Here is a 27953-nt window from a genome sequence, read left to right as displayed (position 1 = left end):
GCCGCGTCAGACGTTCAGTTTCCAAAAAATGTTCGAAAACCGGAACACTTAGTCCCGGGTTTTTGGTGTTCAGGAGCCAATTTGTTTGACAGCTAAGCCATTCGAGAACCAAGGTACCACGGTACAATGGTACTTCTGGTTGTGAACGGGATCCGTTCCAGAGGCCCATTCGCAACATGAGCAGAACGCAACCCGCGTCTGCGGGTCGCAATTCGCCACTTCTGCACATGCGAGTGATATCATTTTGTGCTTCTGCGCATGCGCGAGTGGCAAAACCCAGAAGTAACCCTTTCTGGTACTTCCGGGTCGCCGCGGGGCGCAACCTGAAAACACTCAACCTGAAGCAAATGTAACATGAGGTATGACTGTACTAAACTAGATGACCTTAATGGTCTGATTCAGTATGATGATGATGATAATTTTCATATATATCCCACCCATCTGGTTGGGTTTCCTCCAGCCACTCTGAGCGGCTTACAACATATATATATATATAAGACATCTTCCCTGTGTTCCTATGATAAAATAGGATACAGCCATGGAGCATGAAAACAGTGTTGTTTTCAGAGTATCTCAACCAACTTACCAGAGCTGCATGACAGGCAGAAATTTGACAGGTGAAGCACCTCACCCACCCCACCCTCTTTCCCTTTTTTATATACACTATACCGTAAATCATTTTTTTACTTTTTTCTGTTTTACACTTTAGAATATTCCTTTAAACCACCTTAAAATGTCAACGGCTTCCCTTGCCACGGTTCATTCTGCGTATCATAAATCCCTGCACATTTTACCTAAACTAAACCATTCAGTATTCCATTATTGCGCCCAACAACAAAACTTGTTTACACTGCTGAATTTATGTTATAATGCTGCCAACGTTTTCAAGTGTACCCAATTTGTCACCCCGCCCACTTTTCCAATTTCAGCTGCAACTGAATTAGACCTCACTGTATACAAGTTGTACAAGTGACAATGAAGTATTTAAATTCAATCTGTTGTACCTCTGCCTATATTAAAAACGCAAAACTCCAAAGGGCGTGGCGAGATGGCGGGAGGGAGATGGTAACTATATCTCGCAGGGTTATTTATACCTATTTTCGAAATCTTGCTCTCCAGTGACGGGAAGGGGGGGCGGAGAGAGAGAGAGAGCGCGCGCTTGGCGAGTCATGTGACGACGGCTGGAGTCATATGACGAGGAAGAGGAGCGAAGAGGACTCTCTCCCCGTGTGGCTTCTCCGCAGCCATGCTCTCCCGCTTGCTGAGGGAGCACCAGGCGAAGCAGGGCGAGAGGAAAGAGCTGCAAGGTGAGCGCGGCCTAGCGCCCCTTCCGAAGCCTCCGGGCTCGCGTAGCAGCTCGGCTGCTTCGGACGCAAAACCAAAACACCGCGGGGCCCCGGGCGCGCGGGCCTTGCTCCGAGCGTTGCCTTGGCAACCGCCCACCGCCAATGAAAACGCCCTTGCGGCAGCGGTGGGTTGTCGCTATTGGTCCAGAGGGCTGTCATTGGGGAGAAAAGGGGAAGGGAGGAGGAGTGCGTACCTGCCGGCCGTCAGGAGCCAAACGAACGGGAGTTTCCGGCGCCTCTGTTTTACTCTCTTGTGTACGTTTGAGCTCAGCTGTGAATAGGAATGTTACGCACTTTACCTACGGCATTTCGGGCTCTCCGGGTTCCCATACCCCCCAACATTTCTCCGATGTAATAGGGGCTTTCTATATTGTTATAAGGGACGCGGGTGGCGCTGTGGGTTAAACCACAGAGCCTAGGACTTGCCGATCAGAAGGTTGGCGGTTCGAATCCCCACAACGGGGTGAGCTCCCATTGCTCGGTCCCTGCTCCTGCCCATCTAGCAGTTCGATAGCACATCAAAGTGCAAGTAAATAAATAGGTACCACTCCGGTGGGAAGGTAAACGGCGTTTCTATGCGCTGCTCTGGTTCGCCAGAAGCGGTTTAGTCATGCTGGCCACATGACCCGGCAGCTGTACGCCGGCTCCCTTGGCCAGTAAAGTGAGATGAGCACCGCAACCCCAGAGTCGGCCACGACTGGACCTAATGGTCAGGGATCCCTTTACCTTATATTATTATTATTATTATTATTATTTACTATTGATACCCCACCTACCTGACTGGGTTGCCCCAGCCCCTCTGGGCGGCTACCAACACATATTAAAACATAATAAAACACTTAAACTCCCCCTTCAAATGGCTCAGGGTTCAGATAACTTCATACCCTCCAACATTTATGTGATGTAATAGGGACGTTCGATGATGATTTACTATTTATGCCCCACCCATCTGACTGGGTTGCCCCAGCCATTCTGGGCAGCTTCCAGCATATATTAAAACATAAGAAAACATTAAAAACTTCCCCATACAGGGCTGCCTTCAAATGGCTCAGGGTTCAGATAACTCCATACTCTCCCAACTTTTCCCTGCTGAAAATAGGGACGTCCTAAGGGAAAGTGGGACTTTCTGGGATCAAACCAGAAACTGGGACTGTTCCTGGAAAATAGGGACACTTGGAGGGTTTTGGGTTCCCGCCATTTACTTGTAGAAATCGAGGGTCGCATTGAGCGCAGCAACCATGAAAGCCAGGAAATGGCGAGTCATGGACCAAGGTTTGGTGGGGAACATGTGGCTTTCTAGATGCTGAGGGAAGTGTTTTGGACTGTCTAGGCCCAAAAAAGTGTTTTTCCACTTGGGCATCTGTTCGCTTTGGCGCTCTGCCACTTTATCTTTATGAGAGCCAGTGTGGTGTAGTGGTTAAGAGCGGTAGTCTCGTAATCTGGGGAACTGGGTTTGCGTCTCCGCTCCTCCACATGCAGCTGCTGGGTGACCTTGGGCCAGTCACACTCACCTCACAGAGTGTTTGTTGTGGGGGAGGAAGGGAAAGGAGAATGTTAGCCGCTTTGAGACTCCTTAAAGGGAGTGAAAGGCGGGATATCAAATCCAAACTCCTCCTCTTCTTCTATCTGTTGGGTGGCTTGTTGCTGTTGGACCACAACTTCCATCACCCACTGGCAGCTTAGCTAATGCTCAGGGATGATGGGCGTTGTAGTCCAGCAACAACTGTAGACCAACCCGAGGTTGAAGAGCACTGCCAGACTCATTTTTTTAAAAGGCTCCTTCTGATTATTCTGCCTCAGTGTCCCCCTTCCAGCACACTGTCAAATTAGTAGGAAGGATATGGATGCACAAATATAAGTTTGTGCACACATTTAAGGCTCGTCCACACTCCTGTGTGTCCTCTGCTTAGAAAGCACAGGCCAGATCGGTTTGCCGCTTGCCACACTCCTTTCCCAGGGAAAATCTGCTCTTAAGCTTTAAATCTGAACAAATTGTTTGCTCCAATTGAGTGCTAAATAGCGAGTTTGGGGAGGAACACAGTGGAGATGTTGAAAAGCCCTCAGTGTTTACTTAGGGGAGTGGAGATGAAAATACCAAACTTGGAAGAAAAGGCGGCAGCACATGCATGTTTGACGCATTATGAGGACTAGTTGCATGAAGCAAACAAAGAGTGCTAGCGTTGATGCATCTTCAATTTGTGCCCCTCCCGCAAAACATATAGGCATTTTGAGATGACAAAATGGCCTCTGCTTCCCCTCTCTCTCTAGAACGGCGGAGGCGAGAGGCCATCGCTGCAGCCACTTGCTTAACCGAAGCCCTGGTTGACCACTTGAACGTTGGGTAAGCGGTACTGAGTAATGATGGCTCCATACAAATCTTTGGTTAATAGTACCACATACTATTACCCATTTCCGCGTGTGAGCTGTTTCCAACCTTTAGTCTGCTAAATTGCTCCCTAACAAGGAAATGTCAACTGAGAACCTGCATAGTAGTGGGGGGCAGTCATGACTCAGTAGACGTTCCAGCTGGTGCAGAATGCAGCAGCTGGACAGCAAACAGCGATAAATGGCTCAGGGCTTGTGATACCTTCGCTAAAACATCTGCACTGACTGTTCATATCCTACCTGGTCACGTTCAAGGTTCTTGTGTTTTTATGCAAAGCTCTGAAAAACGTGGGTCCAGGATACCTTAAGGATCTCCTGAGCCCAGCTCAATTGCAGATGATGGCGCACTTTCTATTGAATTCGTATCTTTCAAAAAAGAACGACGCAGGCTCCATTCATAGGCTATTAGTTTCCCTTCCATGTTGAACACCTAACTGGCCTGCCCTAGGAGTTGGGCATTTCATGTTGCCAGCCCCATATTGTGGAACAATCCTCCAGCCCAGATTCTAGCTAGCATCCTCGCTTTTTTACTTTCAGGCATCTCTTGAAGACTTTTTAATGCTGGCAGACCATGTCTTGTGGCAGTGAATTTCATAGTTTAACTAGACGTCATGTGAAGAACTACTCCCTTTGATCTATTCTGAAACCCCCCATCACTCAACTTCATCAAATGACTCCTGGTTCTAGTATTACAAGGCAGGAAGAAAACCTCTATTTGCTCTCCACAGCATGAATAATTGCATAAAACTCTCACATCCCTCCATAGTCACCTTTCCCCACTCCTAAAGAGGCCCCAAACATTTTATCCTTTCCTTGTAGGGAAGTTGCTGCAGTCCTCAGGTCCCTTTGGTTGCCATTTTTTCAGTTCTATAATATCCTTTTTGAGTACCGCAGCCAGATCTGTACACAACATTCCAAGTGTGGTTGCATCATAAAATTGTATAACGGCGTTTCGATATTGGCAGTTTTATTTTTCCTTTCATAATGATCCTAACATCATCTTGGAACACTTCTTTAAGTTGCTTAGAGCTGAATATTGAAGACCGGACTAGAGAGTTCCTGTGTCTGCTGAAGTAGCTTTCCAGTTCCTTTAATTTTTGCCTTAGCCAAGACCTCCATATTGCTCAGCAAAGCAATTTGCCTTAGCCTGAGAAAGTTTGATATGATTGGGAGAATATTAGCTTTACAAATTTAAGTTTCTAGCCTGTGGAGTTTACTGTAAAGGTTTTGGAAGAGTGACTTAAGATCCACAATGCAGATGGAATAATTGCCAGGAATAATGGCTGAAAAACACCCTAAGGCAAGAACTTTTTACGTCAGCAAAGTATAACATGCTAATTAGAAGGGCATTCTTTCTTAATTTTGGTCAGCTAAGCTCTTTGTGGTCCATGTTGCATTTTAAAGTTGTTCTCCCCTATTAAATTAAACAATATTCATAAACAGTGGACAGAAGGGCTACTAACCCTATGCCTTATCCAAGCTGCAGACCTGCCTCTCACTGCCATGAAAAGTGGAAGTTGCTGCATGTCTATAGCATGACCTATTATCGCCTTGACAAGTGGTGTCCAGTCTCTGCTATTGGCGCCATCCAGCTCTGTGGTTAGCTGATGAGAAGTCTCTGCTGCTTCATTCTTCTGGCCCACACCTCCCTAGGGGTTTTTGGCAGCATTGCTAAGTCTATATTGATTGTTTAGAATGGGAGAGACCACATGGCTACCCTTGCTTTGCTGTTTCCCAAGGATATTGCCACACAGTGTAGATTGGAGGGGAACACAGAAAAGAAGGTCTATTAAGAAGTAGTAACGTACGTGTTAAAACAAATCTGAAGTAAGCTTTCTGGCGTCACTACTTCTGCACAGAAAGCATGCCTCCTGTTCACCTTCCTGCTTCTTGCCTGCTATTTTGAAGCAGGGATTACTTCACTGTTCCCAAACACTTGCTGTATTTAGCTGCCCTGGGAGAGTTACTTGGATTCCAGCTGGATGACTTCCAGGGCTGGTGGGATAGTGGGGAAACAACATCTCTGCTTTGACCAGTCAAGCTTCTTGAGTCTGTCACAGTTCAGATGCTAGAAGGCAATGTGAGGTTAAAACCCAACGCTGCCATTTTCATTGTCACCTTGCAAAATGTATGCGGACAAGACCATTTGTTATGGTATCCTGATCTTTTCCCCCTCACAGAGAACCACCTGGGGTCACTCTAGAGATGTTGATGATGGGACATTTCCCCCTCCCCAAGCTTTTGATGGGCTAAGATGATGTTTTTGCAGTTACCGTACTGCCTCTTCCCTTCTATTGGCAACCTTTGCTTGATTTTCAGCTTTGAGGAGTAATTCCCTTCATTATACAGTAATTTTGAAAGCTTGGCCATAATAGGGGCCGCTATTTGTATGTGGGCTTGATAGAATGCAGAATTAAAGGCGCCCAGCCTCATGACATGCGTACATAACCTCCTGAGCTGTAATTGCATGAGTAATCCTTTCTTCGAAATTCAATCTAGGAAATTTCCATTGATATAAAAATATTTTCCATTATTTTCCATACTCAACTACATTGTGTTTATACAGTAAATTGTAGTTTGAAGAAATATAGTTCTCCATGCTCCGTGCTTATTAAAGATGGAATGGTGCATTTCTGTTGTTCTTTTGTCAGTTGCCATGCTAAAAACATTCCTCGCTTGGTAGCTTTTTCAAAACATCTCTTGTTTTAAGGAGGCAAAGGATTTTTCTGCCCTGTATATGTACATGAATCCAGCGCTAACTCAGAAATAGTACCTCGGGTTAAGAACTTTGCTTCAGGATGAGAACAGAAATCGTGCTCTGGCAGCGGGAGGCCCCATTAGCTAAAGTGGTGCTTCAGGTTAAGAACAGTTTCAGGTTAAGAACGGACCTCCAGAACAAATTAAGTACTTAACCTGAGGTACCACTGTACTGTGATGAAAACAGCAAGCTGCTCCCTCCTCTTGTCATATCTAGCTGCTAAAATACTAAAATGGTCCTCTTTAAAAACATCCCACAATACTAAACCTGTATCAACTCATCCTTCATTTATAATACATTATATCCTTAATTTTTGGTGGGTACAGGTTTCTTAATTGTCACTCCAGCTTTTCATGTAATGACTTTATTTTCTTCCATCTAAGAAATATTATAATTCCCATCTCTGTGGAAAATATTTTTTCAAAGGGATATCAGGTGAGAAAAAACTCACAATTGATTAATGTATCTGCATTGGAAAGGAGAGGGGGGGGGCCTCCAAGCATCCTAGACTGGCCACCTTGTGCTGACCTTTGTTGATCTTCTGTCAGCATTAGACCAATATTCTTGCTGACCTCATGTCTTCACTTCCTTTCTCCCATCTTTCTGCCTCCCTCACATACTTGGAACTCTCTTTTGAGATGCAAGAACAAGCATAGCTTATTGCATCTCCACATGTATTTCCAACAGTAAATATTAGCTTACTTATTTTCGGAAAGCCAGAGCCTCAGTGTGATTGTATCCAGAGTAAAGTGTACTCCTCAAACGGGGATTCTGTTTCAGCCCACCTTTTGACAGGGTTCAACTCCCGATGCTAAAATGCAGCCTGTGGGGTTGGCCACTTCTGCAGCAACAGGAGCATCACACAAGCTCTAGATCCAGGCAAATGTGTCCAACCCTGCTGCCCTATCCTGATTGAAGCACGGACACATACAAGAATCTAAATACTCTTTAACTATCACTTAGCTTTCCTTACCGGGTTTATTTAGAGCATTTGTACCCCTCTTCAGCCAAAAAGGCTCCAGGAGCGGCTTACATACAACCAATTAAAACAAGCCAGCCCCTGCTCACAAGCTTACAATCTAATCTTCAAACACTTCCTTATATTCCCCCAAAAGTATTTAATATAATTAACACACTTTATTACACGCACAAAATATTTCCTCACTATAGAGCTTAGTAACAAGATGCAAATCTTGTTGAATAACAGGAGACTTTTGTAAACGTGTTTGACCAGGTGAGTTAGACTGTTCGCATTTGTAAGTTGAAAATGCGTGCAATGAAGTGTTTGATGACAAGCCTCTCACTAGGACAATACCAACAAACGTTGGTCCCTATTTTCCACAGATTCACTACTTGCACAAGAATCATTGCTGTCCCAAATGCCAGATTTAACCCAGATCTTCTGCCAAATATATGTGCCATTGTGTCAATTCTACCAAATATATACAGTTGAGTAAGAAAAGAGAACACATGAACTTCATTCAGAAGTTCCCCCCCCCCGAAAATATATCCCCTTACAAAATACAAAAAGAATTATTTCACTGAAGAACATTTTTAAATGATTTAACAAGGACTATTAAAAGACTTCATTAATTGCCTAGTTCATTAAAGACAGGAACTTAGTGGATTACAATAGTTCATTGAAGGCTAGGGAAGTATTCTCAAAAGAATACCTCAGATTAAGCAGCAGAATCTCAAATAAGCGCCTATTTGATTAAAGAAGGGACTGGATCAGAACGCAGTAAATAATTCATTAAAAACTACTGAAACTTAATTGACCCACTTCATTAGGCAGGAATAAATGAGAACAACATTTCATGAAGGGATGTTAAAGACTTACTCGGAGAATGGTGTAGATGAAATTCCTGTCAAACACTAAATGCATTAATAGGGATATATATAATTCATATAAGCCAATTTAGGTGGGTTTTTTCTACTACATGAACAAATAGTGCATCATTCAGGAACCTGTTCCATCCAACTAAGGCAGGTGTGGGGGACATTTTTGGTTCCATAGGCCAGATCCTTATTAGGATCAGCCTCACGGGTCCGAACTTGACAGTTGGGCGGGCTGCCCAGCTGTCAGTCACATGACACTATTATTGACAGTCACATGATTGACAGCCGGGTTATCCTGCCCATCTGTCAAAATCCCTCGCGTGGGATTCCCAAGCACCCGACGGCCACTGACCATAGGGCTGGTGAAGTGCTTCCTTCTCCTCTCCCCTGGGAAAGACAGTACAGTAATAGCCCAGCACCTGGCATCGTAAACAGCATACAGGTGGATGAGTCAAAACCGCAGCATTCTTTGCTCTCTTATGTAGTCGGTTTACTTATTAAGCTAGTCAGGGTATAAAACCGTTTCATCTGCTTCACTTGGATATCTCAAGTTACCTCGTTAAAGTTGTCATAAAACAGTATGTAACCAGAATGGGCAAACTTGCCCTCCCAGTTTCCGTTCCAAGGGTGATATTTCTATGGCAGAAGAGAGCTCCAACAGCTCTTCCAGCTCCCCAAAGGTGGGCTTATTTGTCTACCTTTCCACAGTGACATGACGCTTCACTTTCTTTTACCTCTTACCAAACAAGAGACATTCATTTTCAAGACACGTGCTGGCTGGACACAGCGACTTGCATCTTGCTGGTCCTGTGGAGCAAGTTCCTCCCATTAACCACAGTGCACCCTGTGTATGAATTTTGGAGAACACAAAATCAAATTGACATTGATAAAACCAAATAGAGGACTGTACTTGTGACTTATGACAAACCTAGACAGCATCTTAAAAAGCAGAGACATCACCTTGCCAGCAAAGGTCCGTATAGTTAAACATATGGTTTTCCCAGTAGTGATGTATGGAAGTGAGAGCTGGACCATAAAGAAGGCTGATCGCTGAAGAATTGATGCTTTTGAATTATGGTGCTGGAGGAGACTCTTGAGAGTCCCATGGACTGCAAGAAGATCAAACCGATCCATTCTTAAGGAAATCAGCCCTGAGTGCTCTCTGGAAGGACAGATCGTGAAGCTGAGGCTCCAGTACTTTGGCCACCTCATGAGAAGAGAAGACTCCCTGGAAAAGACCCTGATGTTGGGAAAGATGGAGGGCACAAGGAGAAGGGGACGGCAGAGGACGAGATGGTTGGACAGTGTTCTCGAAGCTACAAACATGAGTTTGACCAAACTGCGGGAGGCAGTGGAAGACAGGAGTGCCTGGCGTGCAGCCAGTGTGGTGTAGTGGTTAAGAGCGGTAGTCTTGTAATCTGGGGAACCGGGTTCGCGTCTCTGCTCCTCCACATGCAGCTGCTGGGTGACCTTGGGCTAGTCACACTTCTCTGAAGTCTCTCAGCCCCACTCACCTCACAGAGTGTTTGTTGTGGGGGAGGAAGGGAAAGGAGAATGTTAGCCGCTTTGAGACTCCTGAAGGGGAGTGAAAGGCGGGATATCAAATCCAAACTCTTCTTCTTCTTCTTCTGGTCCATGGGGTCACAAAGAGTCGGACACGACTAAACAACAACTTGTGACTTCCCGATCCCATGCCAGTCGCTTATGGCAAAAACGACTTCTGGTGCTCCAACAGAGGCCTGGGTTTTATGTCCACTTTTGGCAAGAAATCAATTTCTCTTGGCTTGTAACTGAAACAGGGTAGGATGAGGGGTGTTGGCACTCCAGTGTTCTGTTTTTAACTAGATGTATTACTCATCCATCCATTTCCCCACCCCACATATGGCTATTAGAGCATACAAAATAGTTCAGGTAGTGCCTCATGAGCCAGTAATTTTTTAAAAAAGTTTGGATGTCAAACTTACAAGTTGCATAGAACCATTCCTCAGGCTGTAAAATCTGTATTGTTTTCTGAAAGTGTTCTGGAAGCATGGAAGCTTGCCACCCGGAAACGCACGCAATCGACCCAATTGAATCTGAATTGCTTTAGATCCCGTTGTCTCTTCCTATAACAGCTGCACAGCAACATATCTTGAAACTACCATGGCTGCCCGCAGTCTCCCCACTCTGGCCACACCCTTACTGTTTTGTGGGGGTAACTGACCTGCCCTTCCCTGTTACCCACCCTTGTTTGGGCGATTTATTCTCCCTTGGTGAGGAAAATCACTCACACGCCTTATCATTGCCCAGCCCTTTACCTGCCTTTGCCTCGGCCATGATAGGTTCCAGATGTTCCCAGTGCTGCATAATGATTGCCAGATGTTGCTGGGCCATTAAATCCTCTACAGCTTGGGAACTTACCCAGCTGCAGACTCCCAGCGCCTGCCTCTGCCCCTGGGGTTAGCTCGCTCCGAGCTGGGAAGCCACTCGGAATGGCGAAGAGCCGAGCAGAAAACGCAGCGATGGAGGGATTGGCAAAGAGAAAGATCCTCTGTTTCCCTCCCCTACTTGTCTTAATTAATCGCTGAGCCTCTCTCTCTCTCCCTCTCCCACTCTAGGGTGGCGCAGGCCTATGTGAACCAAAGGAAGCTCGACCACGAAGTGAAGACATTGCAGATCCAGGCTTCCCAGTTTGCCAAACAGACCGGCCAGTGGATCAGCATGGTGGAAAACTTCAATCAGGCTCTGAAGGTCGGTGGGATAGCTGCTCCTACGGGGGAGGCACATATCTTGCACAGTAACCTCAAGATTAGCCTAAAAATTACAACAGGACTCGATGGGTGATGGGGTTTGGCGATGGGGAAGCATGGCTGGGTTTGCGCAGAGAACAAGGGAGAGAAAGGGGCTCGTGGGCAATAAAGGAGAATGGATTGGGGCAGGCTTTGGTGTGTGCCAGAACAATTGAAGTAATAACAAATTAGCCCTTGAGTATTGCGGCTTGCTGAGAAGTCACAGTTTGTCCCTGACATCCGAGGCAGTAGGTGATCATAGAATCAGCGTTTGAAGGGACATCTGGTTCCAACCCCCTGCAGTGCAGGAATCTCAAATAAATGGCTCAGTTGATTAGAGTGTGGTGCTGATAATTGCCAAGGCTGCAGGTTCGATCCCCATACAGGACAACTGCGCACTCCTGCATTTCAGGTGCTTTGACTAGATGATCCTTGGGGTCCCTTCCAATGCTATGTTTCTGAAGCCTCCATGACAGGTGGCCATCCAGCCTCTGCTTAAAAACCTCCAAGGAAGGAGAGCCCACCACTTTCCAAGGGAGCCCATTCCTCTTGCTGTCAGAAAGTTATTCCTGATTGTCTGAGAGGGATGCCGCAGTGTATTGAGCCTATACCTGCGAGGGAGAACATGAAAGTATGCATGGGGAAGCAGAGAATGAGAAAACACGTGGTTGGAATTAAGGAGGGTGAGACACGTTGGGGAAACCCAAGAGCCTGCATATTCCAATTCACAGCTTTTGTGCCAAAACAATATAGACTCCCTGATGATAGGATTCTAGCCATGGAGCACACTTTGTGCTTCTTCCAGTTGTAGGTGCTCCTGACAAAAATCAGTTGGAGAGCTCCACCTGCTGGGCATGGGGCTCCCCATGTTATTAACTCGGCAAGAGAGACAAAATAATCAGAATATGTTAGCCCCACAAAATTGTGTGTATGCGTGAAATTTGGTATCTGTACAGTTTTCCACCCTAAATGTTGCATGGAGAAATTTATTTAAAGCTGCCATATATAGCTGCTTAAAAACCCACAGTATGTAGCTGTAGTGTCTTGTGGAATTGTTCTCAAAGATAAGAGTAAAACGTTCTGGGACATTAATTGGAAGTATTAGCATGTCTGGTCATGCCTGATCCTAGCAGAGACTGCTTGTATATGTAGTTCTTCTGTACCTTAGTTAGCCATTTCATCTATTGAAATAAAGTCACAAGCAATTGAAATTATTGAAAGTTGCTTGTGAACAGTAATTCTTAATATGGTGCTGTCAATTTACATGGCATTTTACATAGTAGTATAAGCAAGTGAGATGAGTCTCCGTCCCAGTGAGGCCACAGTCTTTTTGTCCGTAGTGTAGGAGACAACAAGGATAAACTTGGGCAAATGCATTAAGCTTGATGGAAAAGTGAGGGCTTCAAGGAGGAATTTGGAGAAAGAAAAAGGCTGCATAAAGAGGAAGGAACCAAAGGAGGATCGCAGAGAAGTTAGGCCAAATCAGAGAACTCAAACTGTACAGTGTGCTTTGAACTCACCCGAAATCTCCCTGCCCTAACTGGGTGTCTGGGAGTAAGATTGAGGGCAGGTGGAAAAACAGGGTGCGTGCCGTTTGAGACGCAAAGAGATGAGTGTTTTGACCGTGACTTCTTCTTTCCGGCAGGAGATTGGCGACGTGGAAAACTGGGCACGTAGCATTGAGATGGACATGCGGACCATTGCCACGGCCCTAGAGTACGTTTACAAAGGGCAGCTGCAGCCGTCCACCTCCTGAAATGGACACCTTTCCTCCTTGGACCCCCTTCCCTCGCTTCATGCAGCCAGCAGCATGGGGGCGCAAGTAAAGAAATGGCAAATCTCTTGTCTGCCAGCCCTTATTAAATGGTCAGCGGCTGCCTTTTTGCAGCAGCGGGCGAGATCTGCCCTTGCCCCCCAGCCAGCGACTGAAAGGCATGTTGGCCTGTGTGTGTCACTGCTGAATGAGTGGTAGTGGTATCTGGCTGTGGGGAATTAAAAACAAACCAGTATTGATTCAGGAGAAACACAACATACACCCAATGAAAGGTGGAGAAGGGGTTGTGCAGACCAGCTTTTACCTCTTGCTGTGACGAAGCTAGAAAGAACGGAATAAAAACGAATGGTTTAAACACATGGTGAGTGTTGGCATGAATCACTAAAGGGAGCTCAGCGTGTGTCCTGGCTGCATCTGCTGCCCAGGCCCATCTTGGAGAGGAGAAGCAAAGATGGTATCCTGGCTCCCCTTATCCAAACAGGCAACCTTACAGAGACTTGAGTACTTCAATGTAGGTTTGGCTCAGTGCCCAATATGTCTCCCAGCCTGGCCTCCTCATCCTCTTTAGTTTTTAAATCCTTCTCTGAAGGTCCTTTTCATGCCTTAACAAAGGAACCCTTCTCCGGCTAGTTTTGTCCTAATCTACTGTGATTCAACATGCAGCGCCTGCTTGTTAGGGGGCGGTGTGTGTGTGTGTAATGGAATGAGAAGAGGGGTTAAGCCCCCCAAGTTCCAGCCTCCCTTCCCTTCCCTTCCCCCTCCCCATTAGCCAACTTTGCTGCACAGGAGACAGAATCTTCTATAAAAGGCCAAGGAAAGCAAAGTCCTTGACATCTCATACCCCTCCTACTTTTTCTGTGAGATGCATTACTATTCAGTCTCTTCAATCCCACTCAGCTCTTAAAAGTAGATTTCATAACTGTAGTGATGGGAGCTCTTGAATCAACAATGCCTTTTCATTACGTTCCTTCCAAGCAAGTCCATTGATCACAAGACTTGGGGCAGAGCTTAGGCATGGGATCCTAGCTTCCAACGCACTCCTTTATCCTGCACGCTCGGATACTTTCAATGGCAGGTTCCCCCTTGGACTTAGGAGGCTCTGTCCCACTTTAAAGCAGAGAAGTGGCAGTATCTGACATTTCCTCCAAGTTGCTTAGGATTCCCAGCTGAAGGATGTCCACACATGGAAGCAGCCTTCATGCGAGCCTCACTTTGACGGAGCGGGAGATGCTTAATGCTCATCGCTACACTGCTTTCCATGCTGCATGCTTGGACGCTGGTGGTGTTCTTTTGTTTTTAGTCAGCCCTCCTGCCATATTTACACCCCCACCACATGTGAACATAATTCCCTGTTTCCTGGCATAACACCGATATTCCTTGTTTATTTCATTTAATCTGACTGGTGTTAAATACCATCTCCAAATTAATTTATAATAATTTTCTTTTCTTCTTATAGACAACATTTTCAGCGAAAGATTCTCCCATATTTTCCCCCAGCTTTGACTATCTATCTGCCCTGTTGTCTCCTTTTCCCACACCTCTTTTAATTTGTCTTCTTTATCCTCCATTTCTACTAATATTTTATAAATTTCACTGGTAGACAGCCCTCTTGCCAAAGTTCTCAGGGCAGTATACAAACAATACCATAAAATGCAATTCATAGCTCGTTCACAAAATGGCAGTGGACAGGGACTACCTAGCCATCTCCAGTCCAAAGGCCACACAGAACATAACAGGCTATATTCAGCCAGGACCCATTGAAATTAATGAACCTAAGTTAGACACGGCTGCTGACTTCAGCGGTTCTACTCTTGAGTAACAATTGTATTGATTACCACCCTATGTTTTCTTAAAAACTGAAGTCCAAAAGACGTCAACAAGTGGGGGCACGCGAACTTACCTCAGTCCCATAAACAAGGCAACTATGACTTACCACCGAGTGTGCCACAGATGCAGCAGATCTTGAGATGCTGTTCGCAATGGGTGCAGCGTGGACGACACTTGAACTTCCCTAAGGAAAGGTGGGATACAAAATACTTTAAATAAACTTCAGATGTGCATCTGATTTACCCTGACGTGATTAAACTATGGAAGGATTTTTCAGTACCAGCTTTCCTCTTACCACACCCTCCAGTTGTTTTCCCTTCTCAAGAGTTTTATTGTATGTTTTATGTTGTGCATTGCCTCGGGCAGCTTTTAAGAAAAAGGGTGGTAATCACATAAATGAAATTGTTTTTAACAAATAGTCTTGTTCCACCCTGAGCATGGTCCGTGAGGACGGGTTTCAAGGAAATGCAACTCTTGTATCCTTGTATCAGCTTCTTCATTATAGCCCAGCCCTTTAAGTCTAAGATTTCTCTGATTCCTCAGTACACAGCTCCTGAGAGATTTAACTGAATTCAACTGAGTGGAGGTTAACTGGGCAGATTGCTTTGCAGCTGCATCAAGGGTTAATGCTGGGGCTGTGTCCCTGCCCCTTAGCGGCCACCGGGAAGCTGATTGGCGAAGGCTCTGGCTTCTTGCCCTCCTGGACTTTGGCTAGGAGCAGAACTCTTGTCCGCTCTGTGCAGCAGAAGCCAAGCAGGGTAAATAGTCCTAGACCCAGCAGAGACTAGCTGCTGCTTCTGCCGCTGGAGTCTGCCAAGTTTATCAACAGCTGCATCTGGTGAGAAGGTAAGGAGGACAATGGGTGGGCGGGCTGGTATTGCACTCCACCTAAGTCCCAGGAACTTAACGGGACAAACCTGAACCATCTTTCTCTGCATGGCTGCAACCCTGTGAATGGCAAGGTGTGCCGCTGATCAGTCCGTCTTGCAGTTGAGGAAGCTGGGAGGGGGGTGTCTAACGGGAAGAGCTGAAATCCGAGTGTGGTCTTGACACCTGAATAAACTTACTGTTTGCTTCAGCGCAAGTAGCAGCTGTTCTCTTCTTGAGGGAGCTGAAGTCACGCATGCAAGATGGGAGTGGAGTTAAGAATTCAGGCTCCCAAGCTCCAACTCTGGAAGAGAAGAGCCACTTAAGCGTTTAATGTCTTAAAAGCTTGCTCTTTGAAATCTTGAGTTCTGTGTTGGCTTCAGCCACTGTGGCTGTGCCAATGCACAGATGCCCATCTCCTCTGCATCTGGTGGGCTCTCACCACTGGGTTTGAGCAGTGGTATACACACGGCATTAGCTGCATTCCACATCTATGCTGCTGTTTGTTCTGAAATAATTGTGGTTTGATGCATCTACCACCAAAGTAGCTTTGATCCAAATTGAGGGGAAGAAAGATCAGCCTAGCTACATTTTAAGCCAGTAACATGTACAAAGCCTCTCTGCCTTTAAGTGGACCCGAGATCTTTCACCCTGAGCCCGATTTGTACAATTTTCTTCCTCCCCTGGGGATGTCTTCACACTTGCCTTGGAATGAAGAGCCACTGGCATCCAAGTTCTGCATCCTTTCTCTTTGAAATGGTGTCGGATCACAACCCAAGGTTTATGCAGAAGACCTGGGTGGGTACAGATGGGGCACCATAAAGTGATTGCAGAGGGTCTCTTGAGAGGGGGTGGGAATGTTTTTTGTAAATATTTGGCCTGGTCTACACATGCAGTGGAATGTGGCGGCAGAACTCTGTGGCAATAGAGTGATATGTACAGCCCACAAGTGTGAGAGAGCATTTGTGATCAGCTTTCATGTCCTAACAATACCCAAAGGGCTAGAGGGTTTTCTATCCCTGCCCTAAAATTTAGTTATACTGTAGTACCTACTGCTAAAGAACAGTAGCCTAGCCAGTTCTGCATCTCTAGACAAAATCACCTTTGACCCTCTGTTTTGCGAAAAGAGTGTGACCTCTGCTCTGTACCAGGTGAAGTAAAGGTATAAGGTAAAGGACCCCTGGATGGTTAAGTCCAGTCAAAGCTACTAAGCCTGCCAGGTAAATCATACATGAGACTTAACACCTCAGACTCATCGGTGTTTAAGTGCAATCTCTGCGCTAGAAGTACTGCACGAGTGAATGTGCTTATAATTAAATTACATTAAAAATAAAGACCAATAAGCATTACTATCATTTGCCACAACTGCTAGGACAAAGGGAAGAAATCTTAACTCACCATCCCTTATTTGGCCTGTCTGAGTGAATAGCAGACAGATGCTTACAAATTGTTTTTGAGCACACAAGTCCTCCCCTGACCTTTATGTGCTAGATGAAAATATAGAGCTGCATCATATGGTATGTAATGCGGGCCTCACAGTCCTTAACCCTGAACGGGACCAGGCCACTTACAAAACTGGGTTATGAAAGCTCCCCTGATCCTTGCATTCTGGAGCAAGGGAAAAATCCTCTAGCACCCAGCCACTGGAGTCTCAAATGTATGGACTGAGCTTCCGTGTGAGAGAAAGTCAGGCATTGAATTCCCCAAGAATTGAGCTGGAATTAATAAGGTCTCATCGGTCTCATCCATGTCAGGTAGCAGATGTCAAATAGGTACCGTGTTTGTCGCTGGATTAGTTCAGATTTGGACTCGAGACCGAGCATAGTGCCTGCTGACAGAGATTTCCCAAGGGATACGGCACACTTGCATTTTTGGCTGTTGATTTTGTTTCACGATCCCAAATGAAGTCTTGACAGCTAGGATGCCATCCTTTGCTTCCCCATCTACTGCCTGGGGGTTGTGGGGAGCAAATGACAAGCTACTTTTGCAAACTCACAGCCTTGTACTCTGCATGAATTAGTCCAGAGTAGCTTTCTTTGCTGACAAGCTTCCCAACACAGCTTAGAACTCCTTCTTTACCCACAAGTATGCATGCAAAGAATGGCAGGGTCCTGTGCTTCTGTTGTTGCTTTTACCACATGACATGTAAAATATGAGGCCAATTGTGCACACACATTATGTGGTTTAGTAATTGCTGGAAAGAATAGTTTGGGTGATTTTAATTTTAGTATTATAAATCAGTTGCTGGTGATGATGCGGCAATTGGTGAAATCCACTGGGGAATTCATTTCATACCCATCACGAGTTTACCACAAAGGTGGGTCCAGCCAGCCTCACACAGTTGGGTTTTTTAAGCAACTTCAGAGCGCCAAGCTCACCAGCTTGGCTGACATGGAAACACACACAAACGCCTCACAACACCCCTGTGAGGTAGATAAGGGTTGGGGAGTGTTATTAGCCCAAAGGCACCCAGTGAATTTAATAGCTGAAAAGGTATTTGCACCTGGGACACCCCAGTCCTAGCTGGTGACTCTAATCCAGGCATAGGCAAACTCGGCCCTCCAGATGTTTTGAGACTACAATTCCCATCATACCTGACCACTGGTCCTGTTAGCTAGGGATGATGGGAGTTGTAGTCCCAAAAACATCTGGAGGGCCAAGTTTGCCTATGCCTGCTCTAATCGCTATGTCATGTTAATATTACCTAAACAGGGATATTATTGGACTTCCACTCTCATCAGCTCCAGCCAGGGATGACTAGACTTGTAGTCTAGCAACATCTGGAGAGGCCCCTGGCTTAAAGTATATTAATAGTATATTGCGACGAGTCTGTATTAATTGGCCCATTTTAAAACTTAGAGGTTTTTGCTCTGTGCCTCAAATATATCTGCATAAAAGAGTACAACCCTACGTTACGCCTACGTTTGTCCAAGGAACTAAGACACGAAGCTGGAAATCTGCTGCTGCTGTTGTTATCCCATCTAATCTCAGTCACACCCAGGCTTGTGGCCTAGTTTAGGGCAGGTCGCCATGGCAATCGCTAGAGCAGGAAGGATGTAGAGGAATGTGTGGCGTAAAATGTGTGTATGAGCCCCTGGTTAGAGCTGTGGGAACAACCAGGGCTGATAACCTGGGTCCTGCTCTTGGACTGCACTGCCAAATTCTCCCGCTAGATGCAATAGCTCTGGAGAGAGTTTGCTTGCATCTACCTCAGAGAGTTAAGGGGCCATATATAGACAAGGACAAGGCTGACTCCTCATGAGAGCACTGCAAGTCGCAGGCTTTGATCTGGAAGATTCCCAATCCTTGGCTCCCTGAGACTTCTAGCTTCTCCATCTGTGTTGAGCAGAGTTCGTCCAGATGCTATAACTTATCATGTCCACAGGAAACCTAAGACTACATGCACAGTGGGTGCAACTGAATGTCGCACAAATACAATCAATCCATCAGCACAAGCATTTCTGCTTGCCACACAAAATGGTCTTCCCTTGACCCTCCACACCAGTTCAGAGCTAAACCACGTGGGAAACTGCTGTCAAATATAAACAACAAGCTTAAAGCTAGTTAATGCGTGGAGGGGGGAAGATCACAGAATTGTATTCCTAGACCTGGTCAGGTCACGCTCCCTCACCTCCGTTTAGGAGGAAGTGATATTAGATCTCCCTTCCTCCCACATCATGTTCCCAAGCCAGCACAGATGCCTCAGTCCCAGTTATTTGTTGTTGTTTTTAAAAAATAAAATACTAGCCACATTAGGGTGAAAAACGTAGCATTACGTTTAGTTTGGCCCTTAGTGTGCTGGTTCGTTTACGATTAGCTCTTTGGAGGAGCCTAAAATGGGTTAAAATATGTTGAGGATTAATTAAAGCATTTGTTTCTGAATTGCCCCTCATCATCTCTTCCTATTACCTCAAAATATATAAAGGACTGGCCCTTCACCATAAGGTCCAAGGATGGGTTATGTAACAACATTATTGGTAAAGGGACCCCTGACCGTTAAGTCCAGTCACAGACAACTCTGGAGTCGCAGCGCTCATCTCGCTTTACTGGCCGAGGAGCTGGCGTTTGTCCGCAGACAGCTTCCGAGTCATGTGGCCAGCATGATTAAGCTGCTTCTGGCGAACCAGAGCAGTGCATGGAAACACCGTTTACCTTCCTGCCGGAGTGATACCAATTTATCTACTTGCACTTTGACGTGCTTTCGAAATGCTAGGTTGGCAGGAGCTCACCCCGTCGCAGGGATTCAAACTGCTGACTTTCTGATTGGCAAGCCCTAGGCTCTGTGGTTTAGACCACAGCGCCACCTGCATCCCTAACATTATATACCAGTATAAAAACAGATAAACAGTGACATTTTAAAAAAAGCAAGTTTGACCATTACAAAATGATATAAATTCAGCCAAAGAAGTGGACCTCACAAAACAAAATACCTTAGCTGCCAAAGGCCAGGGTTGAGAATCTCCCAAGAGTGATTAACATGACTGATTAGATAACAGCAGGCCAGAACAATATCAATAGACAGCTTCGTTCTAGAATCAGAAGCCTACTGATCCTCAGGGATTGGGAATCTACTGCCCTCCAGTACAGCCAATGATCTAGGACAGGGTTTCCCAAACATGGGCCTCCAGCTGTTGCACTACAACTCCCATCATCCAGTGGTCAGGGATGATGGGAACTGTAGTCCAAAAAAACCCAGCTGGAAACCCTGGTGTAGGGTAATAGGAAATGTAGTCTAGGAACACACTAGGTTTCCCACTAGAGCCTGGCCTATGTAATTAGGACAGATGGATCTTCCTTACTGACCTTAAAACAAAAAGCAGAATTCAGCACTTACTTGTGCTCAGCCCACCTTGCCCATTTCCCCTTACCCCGCAGGTCTTCGTCGAGACTCTACTATGTTGTGTTGCTATGCGCTGCTCTTCAGTATCCTCTGGATTGTGGTCTGGTTCTTGCGTGACCGGCAGACATTGAGCTCCTACAAGGACAAGTATGTCTTCATCACAGGCTGCGACACGGGTTTCGGGAACATGCTGGCCAAGCGCCTCGACAAGAAGGGCTTCCACGTGCTGGCAGGTTGCCTAACCCAGAAGGGAGCCGATAACCTGCAGCGGTCCAGCTCGCCAAACCTGCGCACCACCCTGCTGGACGTCACCAACTCCGAGAGCATCTCTAAAGCCGTGCAGTGGGTGAAAGGTGAAGTGGGAGGAAAAGGTGAGTCTCTCGCCCCGGTAGACTACCGGGGGGTGGGGGGCAGTGGGGTGAGACAGGTCTGAGTGTGTGTTGTGCTTCTACAGAAAACAAGGAGAAAAGTCAAAGTTCTGGATGCTGAAGTCAACTTTCTAAAACTGCAGCTTTCAACCAATGCAGTTCTAGCTGGGACAAGAAAAGCTCCTGAAAAGAGCAGGGATTTGACTGCATTACTCAAAAATCACAGGGCTGCTTACCTGGCTGTACACCAATGTGCTTAAGGATTAAGACAGCAGCACAGCTGCTAGTATAATTGCTGCTTTGCTGCTGTTGCTGAACTTAAGGCGCTGCCTTATGCCTGACCATTGATCCAGATAGCCCAATACTGTCAACAATGGCTGGCAGTGGCTTTTCATTGTTTCAGACAGGAGTATTTCCCCAGTCTCCTAAAGACTGAAACTAGGTTGTTCTGCATGCACGACATGTGCTCATTAATGCTCGAGTTGCAGCTTATTATTACTAGCTTTAATTTACAGTGTGGTGTACTCATTATATTGCGATCCCAACATAGGTCACAATTATACCCATTTTACAGGTAGGGAAGCGAGATAGAATAATGTATACAGTCGTACCTTAGAAGTCAAACCGAATCCATACCAAAAATCTGTTCGACTTCCAAAACATTCGAAAACCAAAGGGTGGCTTCCGAGCCGCGGAAGCCTCATCGGACATTCGGCTTCCAAAAATTGTTCGGAAACCAGAAGAGTCAATTCTGGGTTTTGATCTTTTGGGAGCCAAGGCATTCGAGATCCAAGGTACGACTGTACTCTTAAAACCAGATCTCTAAGCTTTGGCTACAAGATGTTGGTAACAATTCAGCATTTTATCCCCCATAATAAACCTTTGCATACAAAACATCTCAGGCTTAATCTTTGGTATCACCCATTAAAAAGGGGTAGTAAGGCTGAATAAGACCTCCACCTGAAATTTTGTGAGAGACGCTGGCAAGCTGGTACACCGTACTAGGTCATTTGAGACAACAGTCTGACTCATAATAAGGCAACTTCACGTAGCATCTTTTTTTCCCCACGGCGAAAAACACAGGATGCTATAAAGCCAAGGTGTGATCTGTCTCCATTCCTCCTCCCCAATAATTCTCCCTCTCCAGGGCTCTTTGGCCTGGTGAACAATGCAGGTGTGGCCAACCCCATTGGCCCTACAGAATGGATGAGCGTGGAGGATTACCGCAAGGTCATGTCTGTCAACACCTTTGGGGTCATTGAAGTATCTCTGGCCTTCCTACCTTTGCTCAAAAGGGCACGTGGCCGAGTGGTCAACACCTCCAGCGTCTTGGGTCGCCTCTCAGCCAATGGCGGTGGCTACTGTGTTTCCAAATACACTGTTGAGGCCTTCTCCGACAGCCTCAGGTAGGAGAACAGGTAGGGCTTTGCTTGTGCTCACCCCATAGTTGTGGTCAGGTTTCCCACATCCGATTCTCATAGCCCTTTGCTCCCTTGTATTCTCTTCCATCCCTTTTCCTCCTGCTTAACCTAATTTTCTCACATTCTCTCTCTCTTGTTTACGTTCATATCCCACTTTTCCTCTAAGGAGCTCAAGGTCACATAAATGATTTTCCTGTCTCCCCATTTTATCCTTGCCACAAACACTGCGAGGTTGGTTAGGCTGAGAGACCAAGGTTACCCAATGACCTTCAGGGCTGAGGGAGGGGAATTTGAACCCTGGCTTCCCAGGTCCCCTTGCCTGACACATCCTCTCCCCGGGACTGGCCCACTCATGAGGCAACGTGAGGCAACCGCTTCAGGTGGCAGAGCCGAGTCCAGGGAGCATGCGGCTAATCTGTACTGCTGCTTCTGCCACCTTCGCCATGCCCCTGCCTCCCGCCACCACAGCACAGTGGCGGGGGGTGGTGAGGTTGGGGGTGCAGCAGCACAGGTATGGTAGGGGAGGAAATGGCAGAGGAGAGTGGGCCTGGATCTGAGCAGAGGGAGTGGCCATAGGGATTGTTGCCTCAATCAACAACATGTCCTGGGCTAGCCCAGCCCTCTCTTCTTTAATCAGGGGTGGACTTTGGTCTTTCAGATTTCAGCAGTGCCCTGTGCCTGGCCAAAAAAATTGGCACCCCCACCGTCTTGCCTTCTGTTCTGCTCAATTCTGTGGCACCCCATACACCTGGAAGTTTGCAGACATAGCTGGAATACTGCAGTTGACTTGCCGATCAGAAGGTTGGAGGTTCGATCCCCTTGACAGGGTGAGCTCCCGTTGCTCTGTCCCAGCTCCTACCAACCTAGCAGATCGAAAGCATACCAGTGCAAGTAGATAAATAGGTACCGATGTGACGGGAAGGTAAACGGCGTTTCCGTGCGCTCTGGCTTCCGTGAGTGTTCTGTTGCGCCAGAAGCAGTTTAGTCATGCTGGCTACATGACCTGGAGAGCTGTCTGTGGAGAAACACCGGCTCCCTTGGACTGAAAGCGAGATGAGCGCCACAATCCCATAGTTGCCTTTGACTGGACTTAACCATCCACGGGTCCTTTACCTTTACTTTTTTACTGCCGTTGGAAGCAGTGTTCAGGCGGAAATAGGCAAAGAAATAAAAAAGTCCAGGAAAATGTGGATGTATGGCAACCCATGTCGGCAGTGTCAAAACAAAAACCTTTTTTAAAAAAACAACACCTAAACAACTTTTGACAATTCCTTCAGCCTCAAGCTCCTTTTATAGCTGCATTTTGCCAGCAGCTGGACTGACAGAGGGGAGAAACACCTTAGATCAACTGCTCCTCCTGCTGGTGGGAAACGAGTCATATTTGCCTTTGGAAGGATAATGCCCAGTTCCGATGTGCTGTAGCTCATTCCGAGCCATGGCTTTAGCATCACATCTGAACACAGTCAGTGTCCCACATCTAGAAAGGATGGGTTGTAGCCAACTAAGTGTTACTCAGAGTAGACCCCTTGAAATTAATGGACTTAAATAAGTTGCTTTCAACAGGTCTACTATGAGCGTGACTAATGTTGGGTGCAACCCCATGGATTTCACACTTCTGCAATTGGGAAATGCATCAGTCCATTTGGTGCCTGTCCTCCACATAAATTCCAGACCTCCACACTTAGAAACTAGATGCTGAGACAAAGCCCAATCTCAAGCTATGCCTTTTCAGATCTCGTTCTACACACTCTGCAGCTTTGAGCTAGGGGAAGCCAATTCAGTCTCTTCCTACGCTGCAGTTCAGCGAGTCTCAGCATGGCTCTCCCATCCAAAAAGGCGGAAGCGATCTTCTGTTCTGGTTGCTGATTAATTAGTGTATCAATTGTCTGTATCACCACCCTGGGCTAAGCCAAAATCTAAGAGGAGGGCACGAGTGAAATCACATAACAGGTGTCAGTATAGAGCTGGTAAGACCCATATTAAATCAGATCTTTTAAAAAGCAGATCTTTAGATATGAAAGTGTGCAAGAGACTTTTCCATCTTGTGTTCCCATGCCACAGCTGCTACAATTGCCAGGAAGGAGAAGGTTCACTGATAATGGCCTTTACCCAGGTTTTCATCCAAGTTCTAGCAGTGCAATCACGCTAGGGTTCCGAATTATTTTAAGCTGCGATGTAAAGTAATATAGGAAAAAGGAATTGTTTTGATGACAAAAGTCAAGTGTGGCATCACAGAGGGGCAGATTTCCCACAACAGGAAGCTGCTTGAGTGTTGAGCTTCCCTCATTGTGCTGGCTGCACATTGGAGTTGCCAAGTTTTTTTTTGCTGGTAGCAATCCTGTACTTTTAGCCACTGGACAATAATAGGTTCAGCAGTTGCATTTTCCCCATAATGGAAATAAGAGCTCTAAGCTTATTTTATGCAAAAAGTAATGGTAGAAGCCCAGCCAGTAAAAAAAGGTGGAAGACACATATGTACACACAGACACATGTTCATGATCACTTGATGTAGGCTGTGTTTACCTTTATAGTTGCAATCAAATTTATTCAACCCCTCTCCATTGCAAATCAGGTTTATTGTCAGAATTGACAGACTTTCAGCTGTTTGCAATGAGCAAATCAAACAAAAAGCAATGGAAATAGCTCGACACAAAGGATGCTTCAAGCGGTTTCCCCAAGTTCAGCTGAAATTGCAACACACTGGCCCCTCCAGTCTCGCTATTATTCAACCCCTTCATGGCAAGCTCATGGAGTGTGTTCCTAAACCTTGCAATGGTGAGTATGGAATATGAAACTCCTCTTTTTTCTCTTTTTTAGGAGGGATATGTACCATTTTGGAGTTAAGGTCTCTATTGTGGAGCCAGGCTTCTTCAAGACGGCTGTGACCAACCTTGAATCAATAGAAGCCTCCTTAAGGCAACTCTGGGACCGAATGAGCCCCGAGACTCGACAGAGCTATGGTGAAGACTTCTTTCCAAACTGTGAGTACCAGTGCAGCCACTGACTGCTGGAGGGAAAGCAAGGTTAGATCTTGTTTCTGAAATACAGGGCCGTTAGCTGTATAAAAGAACAGAACAGGCACAGAGCAGCAAGAACTTAATTCAAGCCCTAGCACAGGAATGACTAACCTAAGTTTCCAGACCCAAAATGATCAAGGGTCTGGAAACTAAGCCTTATGAAGAATGCTTGAAGAGCTGGGTATGCTTAGCCTGGAAAAGAAGAGACAGAGGGGAGATATAATAGCCATCTTCAAACTGCTAGGTTGGCAGGAGCAGGGACCGAGCAACGGGAGCTCACCCCATCGCGGGGATTCAAACCGCCGACCTTCTGATCAGCAAGTCCTAGGCTCTGTGGTTTACCCACAGTGCCACCTGTGTCCCTATACACCCCATTACTTGCAGCAAATTCCAACCCTGTTTCAGCTTCTTTTTAACCATCACTTTTATCTTTCATCTGTCAGCTCCTAAGCAGCACAATCCTGCAATGGTTTCTCCATGGTTCAAGTATGTGCTTTAGTTCCTTCTTAGAGGCTCCCAACATGAGCTAGCGCTGGATCCCTAAACCCACACTACAATTTGCTAGGACTGCTGGCGCTTGCAGAGTTCCCTCCCTCCAGCCTTCCTTTGGTGGTAATGTCTTGGCATGCACAACTTCTCATATGAGGTGGGTGGGAGGGAAGAGATATATACTGTAAGCTCAAGCTAATCTTTCACTTTCTAAGACTGGAGCTGGGCAGCTCAGCTCAGGCATGGAGACATCTGCTAGTTTCATAATGGGGCTTATAAAAGGATCAAATCCTTGGTGTACACTTATTTAGAGGCATGGGATTAGGGGAAAATCAACTGCCACAGGAGAGAGGTGACTGCATTTTTAATTTCCTCACTGCATTCTTATAACCCCCCCCACACACACACACACACACATACAAGGAGCTCAAGGTTTTTCCATCTCCATGGTATCCTCACAACAACCCCATTAAGTAGGTTAGGCCAAGAGACAGTGAATGGTCACCCACTGAGCTTCTTGGAGGAGTGTGGATTCGAACTCTGGTCTCCCAGGTCACAGCCCAACACTTTTAACCGTTACACCACACTGTGCCTCTGTTCACAATTTTAAGTTCAGATAAGAAGAGGTCACGTCCCCTGGGCAAAACCAACACGTGGTGCAATCCGAGATACGTGTTTCGTAATGCACGCAGAGCCTGTTACTAGTTCCTCTGAGTTTAACAATGTTCCAAGAGCCATCAAAGTACTCTGGAGCGATAGGGTTACATACACTCCAAAAAAAGGGATTGTGCAGATGTGCCTTCCAACATAGATGCAAATAAAAAAAAAAATGCCAAGCATGTGCATAAAAGTTCTGATTTCGATCTGAAGTACTAGGTCCAAGACCAGGGGAACCAGGAACCAGGGGTGAGGAGGAGGAAGAGGGTAGATAGTAATTAGGATGGATGCACTGGGCAGGCAAAGGTAGGCATGAATGTTTTTGATGACTGCAATCATACTTGCCTCTCCACAGACCTGAAAGTCCAGAAGTTCATCATGAACATCATCTGCGACCCAGACCTCAGCAAAGTGACCAACTGCATGGAGCATGCCCTTCAGGCCAAATACCCCCGCACCCGCTATAGCGCTGGCTGGGATGCCAAGTTTGTGTGGCTGCCTGCCTCTTATCTACCTGCCTTCATGGTGGACATTGTTTTGGCTACCATCCTACCCAAGCCAGCCCATCGGGCCCGCTAGACTCCCCGAACCTCACACCTCGCCTCTCTCCAGGACCAAGCCTGTGGACCAGCTGTCAATCAGACAGACCACATTCCTTCGCAAGAACTATGAAGAAATAAAAGTGTCATTGTCAGTAGGAAAAAAGCTGTTTGCCCAGCCTGCTTGCTCCTCTTCCGCAGATCAGAGGGTGTTATGGAAACTTTCAACAGTACTCCAAAAAAGCATGATTATTGTAGGTCATGGTGTTTCTAAGCCAGGCACCAACCATATAGAAGGGAACAATAATCCAGACTGGGAGCATGATTAGGGAGAAACCACACTTGCAGCTTTCATTGTGAGCTGGTCAACCAGTGCAAAATTAGAAGCAGAGGATATTGCAGCAGCTGAACTGTCTAGGGAAGTGGTTTTTTAAAGGTTTCTAAAGCAACATTTTGCAAGAGATGCTCCTGACAGTTTGGCATTGAATCCTCGAAGGTTGAGGATCAAGAGCACGCTATACAGGGCAGTTGCTGAGGGTGGTGGGCTTTTACATCAGTCCGCGAAATTCATGGCACTTTCACGAGTCAACACATTACAGGGCAATAGTTGCAGAGTACGGAAGCTGATTCAGGGAAGCTCAAACTCTTTCTCTTCCAACCCCCACCCTCCCCTCAAACTTCCAAACGACCTCAGGGATTAACCCAGACTATATAGCTTGAAAGTTAGCTGTTTCAGGCATGTGAGACACACCGGGTGGCAATCTGGGGGGCCCAAGGGTTGTTTAAATGCATGCGGGTAGTTGAAATCACCCACAAGAAATGCAGCCTTTGATATAGAAAAGGCTCCCCCACCTCATCTTAAGATGGCCAGGATCTACTTGGAAAGGGGATAGATAAATTTAGTTAGCTAACATGCAGAAAAAGACGACTGTACCCCAGTTGAATATGAGCAACTGAGAGGGGCTGGTCCTGTGCAGAGGCAGAGCGTATCACCACTGGGTAATGCAAGCTTGCTATTGACATATGCAGAATTAGGGAGTCGGAATTTTCAGCCAAGC

The 27953-nt window shown here is 46.2% G+C and overlaps 3 protein-coding genes across 9 annotated transcripts in view; 2 read left to right on the top strand and 1 right to left on the bottom strand.

The window, feature by feature from the left end:
* Window positions 1-15650, bottom strand: part of ITGA7 (integrin subunit alpha 7) — a 90368-nt gene extending 74718 nt beyond the window's left edge. The window contains exons 1-4 of one of the 6 annotated variants that reach the window (XM_079965358.1): window positions 15615-15650; window positions 14804-14881; window positions 9070-9172; window positions 1541-1617 (exon numbers count right to left, since the gene is read on the bottom strand). In XM_079965358.1, coding sequence (XP_079821484.1) covers window positions 1541-1617; window positions 9070-9172; window positions 14804-14881; window positions 15615-15635 — 279 coding nt within the window. In that variant the 5' untranslated portion in view covers window positions 15636-15650. Of the gene's footprint in view, window positions 1-1094; window positions 1232-1540; window positions 1618-9069; window positions 9173-14803; window positions 14882-15614 lie in introns of those variants that run through there. The other 5 variants (XM_079965359.1, XM_079965361.1, XM_079965362.1 and 2 more) reach the window with 5 other exon arrangements.
* Window positions 1165-13229, top strand: BLOC1S1 (biogenesis of lysosomal organelles complex 1 subunit 1). Its single transcript, XM_079965726.1, has 4 exons — window positions 1165-1307; window positions 3615-3687; window positions 10926-11058; window positions 12742-13229. The coding sequence occupies exons 1-4, from the start codon at window positions 1247-1249 to the stop codon at window positions 12850-12852; spliced, it is 378 nt and encodes a 125-aa protein (XP_079821852.1). The 5' UTR covers window positions 1165-1246; the 3' UTR covers window positions 12853-13229.
* On the top strand, window positions 14817-27061 carry RDH5 (retinol dehydrogenase 5). 2 transcript variants are annotated; one of them, XM_079965654.1, is made up of 5 exons: window positions 14817-15535; window positions 20440-20775; window positions 21920-22178; window positions 25011-25174; window positions 26712-27061. In XM_079965654.1, the coding sequence occupies exons 2-5, from the start codon at window positions 20460-20462 to the stop codon at window positions 26933-26935; spliced, it is 963 nt and encodes a 320-aa protein (XP_079821780.1). In that variant the 5' UTR covers window positions 14817-15535; window positions 20440-20459; the 3' UTR covers window positions 26936-27061. The 2 variants fall into 2 exon arrangements, with proteins under 2 accessions (XP_079821780.1, XP_079821779.1); XM_079965653.1 differs by having other exon boundaries at window positions 14818-15543.
* The last annotated feature ends 892 nt before the right edge of the window (window positions 27062-27953 follow it).

This window comes from Podarcis cretensis (genome assembly GCF_951804945.1).
Source record: "Podarcis cretensis genome assembly, chromosome: 2".
Taxonomy (NCBI): Eukaryota; Metazoa; Chordata; class Lepidosauria; order Squamata; family Lacertidae; genus Podarcis; species Podarcis cretensis.
The sequence above is the reverse complement of the archived record's forward strand: the minus strand, read 5'-3'. Positions and strand labels throughout refer to the sequence as shown.